This window comes from Stigmatopora argus, chromosome 10, assembly GCF_051989625.1.
Source record: "Stigmatopora argus isolate UIUO_Sarg chromosome 10, RoL_Sarg_1.0, whole genome shotgun sequence".
In the NCBI taxonomy this organism is placed as follows: Eukaryota; Metazoa; Chordata; class Actinopteri; order Syngnathiformes; family Syngnathidae; genus Stigmatopora; species Stigmatopora argus.
In genome coordinates this window covers 15,002,362-15,014,327 of record NC_135396.1, presented here as the reverse complement: position 1 = coordinate 15,014,327, position 11,966 = coordinate 15,002,362, and the positions used below count along the sequence as shown (strand labels likewise).

At 41.1% G+C, this 11,966-nt stretch overlaps 1 protein-coding gene across 2 annotated transcripts in view; it reads right to left on the bottom strand.

Annotated features, from left to right (window-relative positions):
- grm5b (glutamate receptor, metabotropic 5b) overlaps positions 1-11,966 on the bottom strand; it is a 62,205-nt gene that overhangs the window by 40,292 nt on the left and 9,947 nt on the right. For both annotated transcript variants that reach the window (XM_077612332.1, XM_077612333.1), the window contains exons 2-5: positions 10,046-10,515; positions 9,491-9,925; positions 9,299-9,413; positions 2,375-2,449 (exon numbers count right to left, since the gene is read on the bottom strand). In XM_077612332.1, coding sequence (XP_077468458.1) covers positions 2,375-2,449; positions 9,299-9,413; positions 9,491-9,925; positions 10,046-10,198 — 778 coding nt within the window. In that variant the 5' untranslated portion in view covers positions 10,199-10,515. The remainder of the gene's footprint in view (positions 1-2,374; positions 2,450-9,298; positions 9,414-9,490; positions 9,926-10,045; positions 10,516-11,966) is intronic.

Genomic DNA, 11,966 nt, shown 5'->3' with positions numbered 1-11,966 from the left:
AGTCATAATGCAAAATTTTAAAACATGTAGGTTCAGAAAAAAATGTACTTGTCCTGAGACCAAATCTTTTAACAAAAATCACTAAGAAAAAAAGAATACTTAAAAAAAATATCCATCCCTCTATCTTCTATTGCAGGGGTGGCGAACAAGGTAACCACAACAAGCAAAAATTTTAAACTGTGAGGGTCAAAGAGCCACACCACGCAGTGACCTGCCAAAACCGACAGACCCACACACAAATAAACCCATATTATTTAAGATAACACTTTCCTCCCCTTACTTATCATTTGTTTTTATTACATGACACGAGGCAAAGAGCCACAGTATATACAAAATACGATAAGTAGCAAAGAGCCGCATTCATTTTGGCTAGGAGCCACATGCGGCTCGAGAGCTGCTTTGGGACGTGCTCGGAACGACCCACAAGTGTGCATCCTAATGCCCAAGCCACCCCATTTGGCTCTTCTTGATGGAAAGGAGCAGTAGCTGTCCACCAAAAATCCCCCCCCAAGATGACCGAGCTGTTCACCGTATCTAGAGCAGACACCCTGTGGAGACAACGCACTTCGGCTGCTTGTATCCAAGATCTTGTTCTTTCACTCATGAACCCAGCTTGTGATCACACAGTGCCGTGAAGTATTTGCCCCCTTCCTGCTTTCTGTGTTTTTGCGTATCTATCACACACACAGGTTTCAGACCAAATCAATTTTCATATGACACAGAAGCAACCCAAGGAAAGATAAAATGCAGTTTCTAAACGATGATTTTATTTGCCAAGGCAGAAAATATTACAAACTTGTCCGGCCCTCTGTGAAAAAGTAATTGCCCCCCTTTGTTAAATCATAAACTAATTGTGAATAATCGCAATTGTAGGAGAGCTGAGTTCAATTTCACAGTCCACACCCACACCTGATTACCACCATGTGTTGAATCAAGAAAACACTTAATTAGAATTTGTCAGACAAAGTGAAGTAAGCTACAAGATCAGAGCATCATGCCACGATCCAAAGAAATTCAAGAAGAAATGCGGAAAAAAGTGATGGACATTTATTAGTTACGAGATCGGTTACAAAGCCATTTCCACGGCTTTGGGGCTCCAGCGAACCACAGTCAGAACCATTATCCACAAAAAGAGAGAACTGGGAACAGTGGCAAACCTTTCCCGGACTGGTCGGCCAGCTAAAATTACTCCAAGAGTGTGACGACGACTGACCCAAGAGGTCAGAAAAAAAACATTGAAAGAACTGCAGGCCTCGCTGGCCTCAGTTAAGGTCAATGTTCATGACTCTACTGGAAGAAAAACACTAGGCAAAGCTGGCATCCATGGCAGAGTTCCAAGGTGAAAATCATTGCTGTCCATAAAGAATATAAAGGCTAATCTTACATTTGCCATAAACATCTTGATAATTCTCCACGCTTTTGGAAGAACATTTTGTGGAATGATGAGTTAAAAGTTGAACTTATTGGAATGTGTGCGGGCTGTTACATTTGGTGAAAAAATGGCACAGCATTCCATCAAAAGAACACTATATCAAGAGTGAAACATGGTGGTGACAGTCTCATGGTCTGGGGCTGCTTTGTTGCCAGAACGACTTGCTGTAATTGATGGAAGAATGGATTCTGATGTCTACCAGAAAATTTCGAAGGAGAATGTCCACCCCTTAGTTTGTGCGCTCAAATTCCAGTGCTCTTGGAGCATGCAACATGACAACAACCCAAAGGACACCAGCAGGTCTGAATGGCAAAAAAAAAAAAAAGTTAAGGTTTTGGAGTGGCCAAGTTAAAGTCCGGATTTAAATCCTATTGGAATGCGACGGGAGCGGCCTGGTGAGTGGTGAGTGGTTAGCCCGTCGGCCTCACAGATCTGGGGTCCTGGGTCCAAATCCAGGTCACATCCACCTGTGTGGAGTTTGCATGTTCTCCTCGGGCCTGCGTGGGTTTCCTCCGGGTACTCCGGTTTCCTCCCACATTCCAAAGACATGCATGGTAGGCTGATTGGACACAAATTGCCCCTGGTTATGGGCGTGAGTGTGCATGGTTGTCCATCTCCTTGTACCCTGCGATCGGCATGCCATCGATACAGGGTGTCCCGCGCCTTTGGCCCGGAGTCAGCTGGGATAGGCTCTAGCACCCCCCGCGACCCTAATGAGGATAAAGCGGTTCAGAAAATGAGATGAGTTATACAAATTTCACCATTAATCTGTAAAATAATATAAATACGCCTTTGATAAATTATCATTATTGATGATTATGTAACAGAAGTGAAGACATGTTTCAAGAGTTTTGAAGCCAAAATGTCCTCCAATTCTGAAATGACCCAAACATTTTTTATATTACAATGATTATTTTATTTGACCTGGTGTTCATGCCCTACCAGAATGAGCAATGCAAATGCCCTCTTTGGCTGCCATGTCTTTAAACGCTTCCATCCCACTCTCTCCGTAGTTGCCTGGAAAGACAAAAGGTTTCAGAAAGAGCAACTCACAAGAAGGCATTGGACAGACACACCGACCCATTTCCCCGACTTGTCTGTCGCAGCACAATTCATTAATCTCACATTTGTGTCAGTGAAATTGTCTCCCGACTCTGGCGCCCGTTTCTTTGCCAAAGAAAGTGGGTGACCTAGAATTTATGCAAATGGGAGGGTGTATACACGGGCAATGAAAATGACAGGATTTCCCTGCCTAAATTCTCCCTCTTTTATTTTCATCTCACCATTTTGTTGTCTCATTGAAGATAGGATCAACATACCTGTCAACCTCTGCCGATAACTGCCCTTATAAATGATTATGATTCCCCTTACAAACCCCCAAAAAACCTTACAAACACCGTACGACTCGTACAGTGTTTGTAAGGTTTTTTTGGGGTTTGTAAGGGGAATCATAATCATTTATAAGGGCAGTTATCGGCAGAGGTTGACAGGTATGGATCAACAATCCATTGCTCCAATTGGCTTCTCTGAACATCTCTCAAAGAGATTTAGTCCTAAGGTTTGTCCTTATGGTGTGTAATCAATAAAAGAAGTTGATATCAAATAGGCTGCCCTGATCTGTGGTCTAATATAATTTTGAAAAAGTACAAAAAGAGAGGGGCTTAAGAGGCTGTCTAAAATTAAAAAAGGGTAGTGGATCATGGAATGTGTCTGTGTGTGTATGTGTGTGTACGTGTGTGTATGTGTGTGTATGTGTGTGTGTGTATGTATGTGTGTGTGTGTATATGTGTGTGTGTGTGTGTGTGTGTGTGTGTGTATTGCAGGGTCCATGCCAATGACGAGTGTGTCAGAGCTAAGTATAAATTCCTGTAATTAGTCTCTCAGTGAGAGTAGCTGGAGACAGATGGTGTAGACTCTACACACACACACACCCACACACACCCCAGCAGACACACACAGAGTTATAGTCATCAGAATCGATAAAGCTTGTAACCTACTTCACTTCAGTCTCAACAGGGATTTATGTGCGAGACATCTTTTTCACCACGTCTCACTGTAATTCTGTCTGACTTTAAAGGTTTGCTACATACTGTAGTATGTGTACCACATTTTAGCTAAAAAAAAGAAAGCAGTATTTCCGATATTGCTGCATTCTGACTCATTCCCGGCCTCTTCTTTCTATGTGAGATATTTTGTTGTTGTTTTTTTGTTTGTTTTCAGCCAAAATTGTCAATGCTTTCCACATAAAATATATAATAATATAGAAAGGGTTCTTTGGGTCGTTTCCGGTGATATCCTTCCTTTCTCCCTCTGCTTTCCACTTCTCTCCTTCCTCTATCCTTCGCAATTATACTACTTTCATCCTATTGACACATCTTGCTCGCTATTACCCCACTCTAACATCCTTCTTCCTCATTGTACATTTTTTTTAATCTTTTATGTAAACGTGTATGTTATGTACAGTAATCCTTCGATTATCGCGGTTAATGTAGACCAGACATGGCCACAATAAATGAAAAAAACGTGCAGTAGGGTCATCCCTACGTGGTGTTTTACTTCAATGCTGAGTCCTAGTAGCAAACGGAGGACAGGGGAGTGGCTTCCGCTTGCGAATTTCAGCGTGGATTTTCACATTTTTATGAACTTACAAAAAAAATTATTAACAAAAAAATTCCCCCAGAAAAAAATGCAATGTAGTGAAACCGCGATAGTTGAAGCCGCGATATTCGAAGGATTACTGTATAACTGTGTTTTATTTCTATGTATATTCTATATATTGTATGTCCTATGTCGTTGATCCCTCTTAGGACAACTGACGTGAATTAGCAGGTATGCTAACTCCGTTCACACTTTACATTAATGCTGACATGTTGAATATTGCAGTGGTCTCCAACCACCGGTCCATGGACCGGTACTCGTAAAAAATATACTAATGTTTTCAATCACTCCCTCCTACTTGAAATGAGAAAAGTTGTTATAATAATAAAAAATAATTGCTATTATGCTTGGGACTTGTTTTGTTTTTTTCGCCGCTGTGGGTGTCGTTCGTGCACCGAGCCCACGCCCTCACACAATTTTGCCTTAAGTTGTCACCCTCCCCATTAGCCGGTCTGCGAGAAAATAGAAAGAGCTTTACCTGTCCGTGTTGAGAAAAAGATTGGGGACAGCTGTAATAATGTGCAATGTCCTGAACAAATAAACAAATGTATTTATTTATTTTAAATTTCTCTCCTCTTCTATCAGTACTTCTTCACAGGAAAAAACAAATATAGTAAACAAGTAGGTGTCCTAACTATATCAAAACATAAATAATGCCCATGAGGATGAGTGTGAGTGTGAATGGTTGTCCATCTCCTCGTGCCCTGCGATTGGCTGGCCACCGATTCTGGGTGTCACCAGCCCCCCCAACCCCCTGGTCCTCGGAGTTAGCTGGGATAGGCTCCAGCACCCCCTGTGACCCTTGATGCCTAGAAACTAAGACTACTTTATATTCTCTTGAGGCTTCCAAGGCAAAGTGTAATAATCAACTCAAGTCGTCAGTGTTATCGGATTCATTAGTATCATGAGTAAGTGGCCAAACACCTGCGACTGAAAACGGAAGTGGGTAGGGGTGGGGGAACTCAATTGTCAGGGTTATCGACTAGTTTCTGTTAGATCTCAATTGAATGATGTGTCAAACTTGATAACAGTAAAACCCAATCAGGTGAAATGACTAGGCACAGAAAGAAATAATTGAGGGCAAATTCAATACTAGACAACAATAACGATTACTCCCACAGAAATGAAAAGGTTGTCAACAGTGTGAGCGAATCTGAACCTTCTGAAGAGACATACTGTAGTTGTGTTCCATATAGAAGAGTATTAAATGTAGTAAATATTCTGATGAGTCCAGTTCCTATGGAAATATGGGCACACGGTTGATTGGTCGCCGGTCTTTTGGTCGCCGATCTTTTGGTCGCCGGTCTTTTGGTCGCCCGGAAGGTTGATGATAATTACCATTTAAATCGTTGCTCAAATTCCCTGAATACAAACTGCGAATTACTATTTAGTCATACTTAATGCCCTATTAATTATTAGGCTAAAGAAAAGCTCCAAATTTCCCGGACTTTTATTGTTTTTGTTGGAGAACTTGTTAAGACCCTGACTGACGTCCCTTCCTAAGGGGACAACTCATGTACATACAAACTCTTATACACCCACATGTCGGCTCAGTGAAACTGCTCAGGGCCATTGTTGGCTTTTATTGATGCGTAGACCGTTTTACCTTGTTTTGTCGCCGGTCTTTTGGTCGTCGGTCTTTTGGTGGCCGGTCTTTTGGTCGCCCGTTGTCGCGGTCCGGGCGACCAAAAGACGGCGACCAAAGGACCGGCGACCAAAAGACGGCGACCAAAAGACCGGCGACCAAAAGACGGCGGCCAAAAGACCGGCGACCAAAAGACGGTGACCAAAAGACCGGCGACCAAAAGACCGCCGACCAATCGACTGCACACGGGAAATATGAGCATGTTAAAATTAGGGTTGTAAGGTTAAGACAAATGGAACAAAATGTGGGTCAATTTTGGTTGCCTCAATTTTGTGAATCTGAATGAACTACAGCAGTTGATCACTCTTATTTTACACTAAATAGCCTTAAAAATACTTCGCTTGTAGGAAGAGGATTTGTTCTTGAAATGTATCTTGATTTTACATGTAATGTCATGCCAAATTTCAAACCTACCACTGTGCTTCAATATAGGAACAACAATGTACTTACATAAAGGAAATGGGTAATAAGAGTTATTTAAAAAGTGGATAGTCATTGTTTGAAAACAAGTTAAGAACAACAGACCAAATATAATGCATTGTTTAAAGAGAAAAAAGTTTAAACACTAACATTGCATTCATTTGAAATTTTCATTCAGTGATTCTTTCGTGTTGGAATTGGACTACTGAGTAGTTTACAATTTGTCGTATCGTGTTTAACGTGTTGAACAGCCATATGGCACTTTCCATTGAGTGATTTTGAATCTTTTCATTAAGTGATTCTCTTGTGTACCACCATTGGGAGCATGCAAACATTTGCGTTTTTGGACAAATGTGTAGAGTTACAGTTTGCATTGTGTTTACTGTATTGAACTCCATTTCTATTTCAATGTCAAGCATGTTCTGTCAGAAAGATATCTGATAAGATGATATGAAATACACTGTAATATACTGTAATAGTCAGATGTGCAATATAGCATACATACTGCATGAAACAAAGTATTAGTTAGTTAGAATCAGTTGTTTCATATCTTTGTGTATTTCTCACTTTGGGCTAATGACCTCCAGCATATCTTGAAGCCATTATCGAGGTTTTGATGCTGAAAATATGAGTATTTCTAGCCTCAACCCAATCAGCAGCTACTGTGTACCCTCTTATCTGTCCCAAGCACTCCATTAACATTTAAAACACAAATACACATTCGACATAAATTTGACATTGACACCATTGCCATCACTGCTATTTCCATGTTCCCAAGCTTCCTTTTTCCTTGCCACTTCCATCGCCCTCTATCTCCCAACCCCTCCTTCCTTCACTGCCCTGAATGATTCCCTCCCTCTTTTTCCATTTTTATTCCCTTTTTGCCATCTCCTCCTTAACAGCCTCCCTCTCTGTGATTGTATTTAAGACAGCAACACACGACCTTGAATATCTATTCCAAGGTCAAATAATCCCGCCTGTCTGGAAATACAACGGTCTACACGTACAGTTGCCTATAATACACACGTTTATAAAACAACTTTACTCCAAAAGTGTCAGATCTCATTTATTAAAACCATGGTGAGAATGCTTTTAAAAATAACAAGTCTATTCAAATAACTGTCAGGTCCCATTATTATAACATGATGATAAAAATCTTCTAAACTACTATAATAAAGGTGTTGCATAAGTGTGTAACTGTTATTATTAGAATATACTGATGTTAAATATTTTCTAATCACATTCAAACTTGGTAATTGTTATTAATAATGAAAGTGGCTCGGAAATTATTAAATGTGTTCTTCATCACACAACCCAGTAGAATGGTTGTGCTAGGTAATAAGATAAGGTGCAAACCCCCTGCTTTCTCGCTTGCCCCTTCAACTCTATATCTTTAAGCGCCATCAGTGTCTATTCGTCACAATTGCAACTTCCTATAACTCTTTGCTGTCGTGGTATGCCGAGATGTCAAAGTAATCATGCATTTCCAATTTTTCAACTCCATCATCTCTCGCGTTTATGCATTTTATGTTATTTGGGCTTCGTGTCGCAATTCCAATGCATGGTGGGCCATACGGCAAGCCACGAGCAACAAAGCAGAATTTCTATCATTGGTTCCGAGGTTAGCAGTGAATAAGATCTATGTGAATCTTTGATCATCAAAATATATATTCCATCAAGTTTATGTCTTTCATGTAATGTGTGCCATGCATGGCATAACAGAGCAGGAACACAGTTCCCACGGAAACCCCTACAGCCAAGCTATACATTGTGCATCAGCAACAAGCAGTATAGATGTGCACACCCGGCTATAAAGGCGGCAAGGGCCTGATGAATTGCTAGCATATTATAGGCCACCGTAAACATTTACTGACGACAATTTCGTTTTAGAATCGTTTTTCAAATTTGGTTAGGGCTTGCTAACAACACTAATTTCTTCTTAATAACTTCTAATGCACAGTGTGAGAAAAAATCACCAACAATATTTCATTAGTTTACCGTATTTTACTCTTCCCTGACATTTGTTGAAGTTTATCTTATAAGGTTTTTTTTGTTGATATTCATAATGTCTATGGTTTCTCATCAAATGTTTAAGGTGGCACAAACTGTTGCTAGTGTAAATGCACACACACTCGTCTGTGTAGTCAGGTTGACTGAAAATGCGTCTCATCACACCAATAATATGCTTTTCTTTGCAAATAAGACTAAATATTTCTATTTATTCTCATTTGAGTTTTCATTGTCTTACCATAACATTTCTCTTAAAGCAACATGATGTTTAGTGTCATAGTCAAACACAACTTTGAGTTGTACATAAGTACTGGGCTTTGTATTTTTCTCGTAGGCGCAACTAAAAGACTTAAATTTTCTCAAAAGCCTGTATTGTGCCTTATAATCCGATGCACCTTTTATATGGATCAATATTGGGTAATCTTTGTATGAAAATCCCTTTAGCAAAGCTCCATCTAGTTGAAGTATAACACAACCCCCAACCACTACTACTACTTCATCTAGTGGATGTGAAATACAACACCCTAATACTAATACTACTACTACTGCAGCTTCGCCTAGTGAATGTATACCACAACTACAGGTCCATCTAATGGATATATAACGCAACCCCTTACCACCACTACTACCACAGCTCCATCTACTGCAGGGGTGGGCAAACTGGTCCTCAAGGGCCGCTGTGGGTGCAGGTTTTTGTTCCAACCGACCCAGCACAGACACTTTGACCAATGAGATTTCTGCAGAAAACAAGAAGCACCTGACTGCAATCCACTCATTGCACTTGTAGGACACCAGATTGGTGAAAAAAATGTCCTCCTATGGGTTGGAATGAAAAGCCGCATCCACTACGGCCCTTTGTGGAATTATTTTCATATAACACAATCCCATTCTACTACTATTACTACTAATACTACCACCACTTGCACAAGGACCACCACTACTATTCCTGCGTTTTATAATCCGCTGCACCTAATATATGAAACAACTTTTAAGATATGCCGTTCATTGAAAGTGCGCCTTTATATTAGTTTTCTATGGTTCTGAAAACATAAGAAGGGTCAGAGAACTATAAACTGTGGTTACAAGTACAGTGGAAAATAATGTAAACACTAGAATGTGTGAGATGTCAATACCTTCAGTGTTTATGGCAGAGACATAGCTCCAGTTGTATCTCTTGACTATGTCCACCATTGCTCTTGCCTGTTGGGCGTCTGATGGAACTACACGCATAAAGTACTTGTAAAGACTCTAAAATGTAGAGAGACAATCATGGACATTTTATATCGTTACTTCTGAGCAAACTTTCAATCAACAAGATGTCTCACCTTATCACTGAGATCCATGCTAGTCGCAGAGTAGGCAATTTGTGGTATGTTAAACAGTTGTAGAAGATTCTGGACCTGGATGGCTACTGAGCTTGATCCTGGACCAATTAAACCCACAATGGGCTTTTTCCCTCGCATGGGTGTGGCTGAGGGGTCTGCGCACTTCATCGCTGCACCTCCAACGCCTCCTCCCCAAGGGGTTCCTCCACCCCACTCCTCCGCTTCATCGGAGGATACCAGCGAATCTCGAATGAACTCGATGCTCTGCTCCAGAGCCACGGCAGAGTGCCAACAGGAGTCACGGATCTCGCATCCGACGGTGATGTTCGGTAGAATTTGGGGGTCTGCGTTGATGCGGTCCAGTGTGTGCATCATCGCCTCCACCCGCTGGATACCGTATTGCTCTCGAACCGCACCACACTTGCGTTCGTGAACCTGGGAAGGAAGGAATAGCGAGGACACACAATATATAGGAAAAAAACGCTTCAGATTGTATTCGTCATTTAGACTTTTTGTCATTTTGATGTGAAATATGGGGAATCTTTCAAAGCCAACCTTGTCTGCAGGAGGCTGATGATGCACTGAGAACAACGCTCCAATTATGATGTCTCCAGGAATGTGGGCAACAACTCGCCGCTCATTCGACTGCGCAGAGTCAGTTTGATCAAGTGCAACCCAGACAACGAAGAGGAGTAGAAACACAATCATCTTATTTTTTTCAGCTATCCAAAGGTGCGATGAAAAGATACCGTCACAGGTAATGACTCTTCGGAGTGTCAGTTTTTCTGGCCATAGCAAAAGCACCCTTGTTTCAGCTTGTTTTAACTCATTCTTTTCCTTCCGTGTTAGATTTCAACGTTGGACCGTAGCCATAACAGAGACAGGTGCACAAGTGTGACTTGAGAAATATATATCAGAAAACCTTGACTGGATTTCAAAAGGTGATAGACGTCCAAGCTGCACAAATTCAAAGACAGTGCTGGAGTCCAGATTACATGACATCACACAGACATGTTCATGTAAACCTGCAAGAAGATATAGAGAAAAAAGTGTCAATCCTAAACACTGCTGTTTCTCCGGGACACAAGTGTCACAACCACACTCCCTAGAACAATGATATTATAGGCAATACAGTACAACAACATTTATAGTCCCATTTGTTCCACATAGGCATTAATGTCCCTCATAAAATCAGTGAATGTGTACAGAAATATGAATGCAACTGCAGTGGGTCCTTTAAAGTAAACTCGGTGATAATGAAAACAATTACTGTTTGATGCAAATATTAAAACAATACCATACATGAAGGCAGCCCGGTGAGTGTTTAGCGTGTCGGCCTGACAGTTCTGAGATCGAGGATTTAATCCCAGGTTTCCCAGGACCTTCCTGTATGGAGTTTGCATGTACTCCACGGGCTTGCATGTGTTTTCTTCGGGTACTCCGGTTCTCTCCCACATCCCAAAACATGCTTGGTAGCTGGTTGAACTTTCTAAATGGCCCTTAGGTATGAGTGTGAGCGTGAATGGGTGTGTCTCCATGTGCCCCGTGATTGGCTGGTCACTAGTCAGGGTGTTCAGGCTGGGATAGGCTCCAGCACCACCCATGACAATTGTGAGGATAAATGAACGGAAAATAAATTATTGAATGAATGAACACCATACGAGCTTAATGCGTTCCAGGACCGAGGTCGTATGTCGATTTACTCGTATCTCAAATCAGCTTTTCCCATTGAAATGAACTATATACAAATTAATTTGTTCTACTAACAGAGTAACTAATAACTATCTAGTGATCTTATGATGTTGAATACTAAAAACTTGTACATATTCAGTACAATGCGCAGTGTGGGAAGAGAGAGAGAGAGAGAGAGAGAGAGAGAGAGAGAGAGAGAGAGAGAGAGAGAGAGAGAGAGAGAGAGAGAGAGAGAGAGACATGTCAAACGGCAACACGCTCGTAACATAACATAAACAAATTTAAATGAACTTGGATTACGATACGTGCACACTCAAAAATAAGAAATCTGCAAACTCTTGCCACTGGGCTGACATGTCCTTGATTTCCTTTCTAGCGAGGAGGTTCCCTTTTCCACCTCCTCGCTACTGAGCTCCCACAACGCTCCGCCCATTGTTTGAAGGTGTCTTTACACGGCGAGAAAGACGCTGATATCATAAGCAGCCTTTCGCGTCTCGGCCACCCGGCTATCTCATATGCTCGTATCTCAAAAATTGTCTCGTATCTCAAGGGAAATATTTGCTCGGAATTTTACTCGTATCTCAAATTCCTTGTATGTCGGGGCACTCGTCTGTCAAGGTATTACTATACATGTACAATTTTTATTTAACTATCACAATGCCCAATTGTGCTTGATCATACCATACATTGATAGCGATCTAGACTTGAAAGGAAACTGGTTAATTTATATTTTTATAGTCATTTTCAAATCATTTAATTTCTATACTGTTGGTTGATAACAATA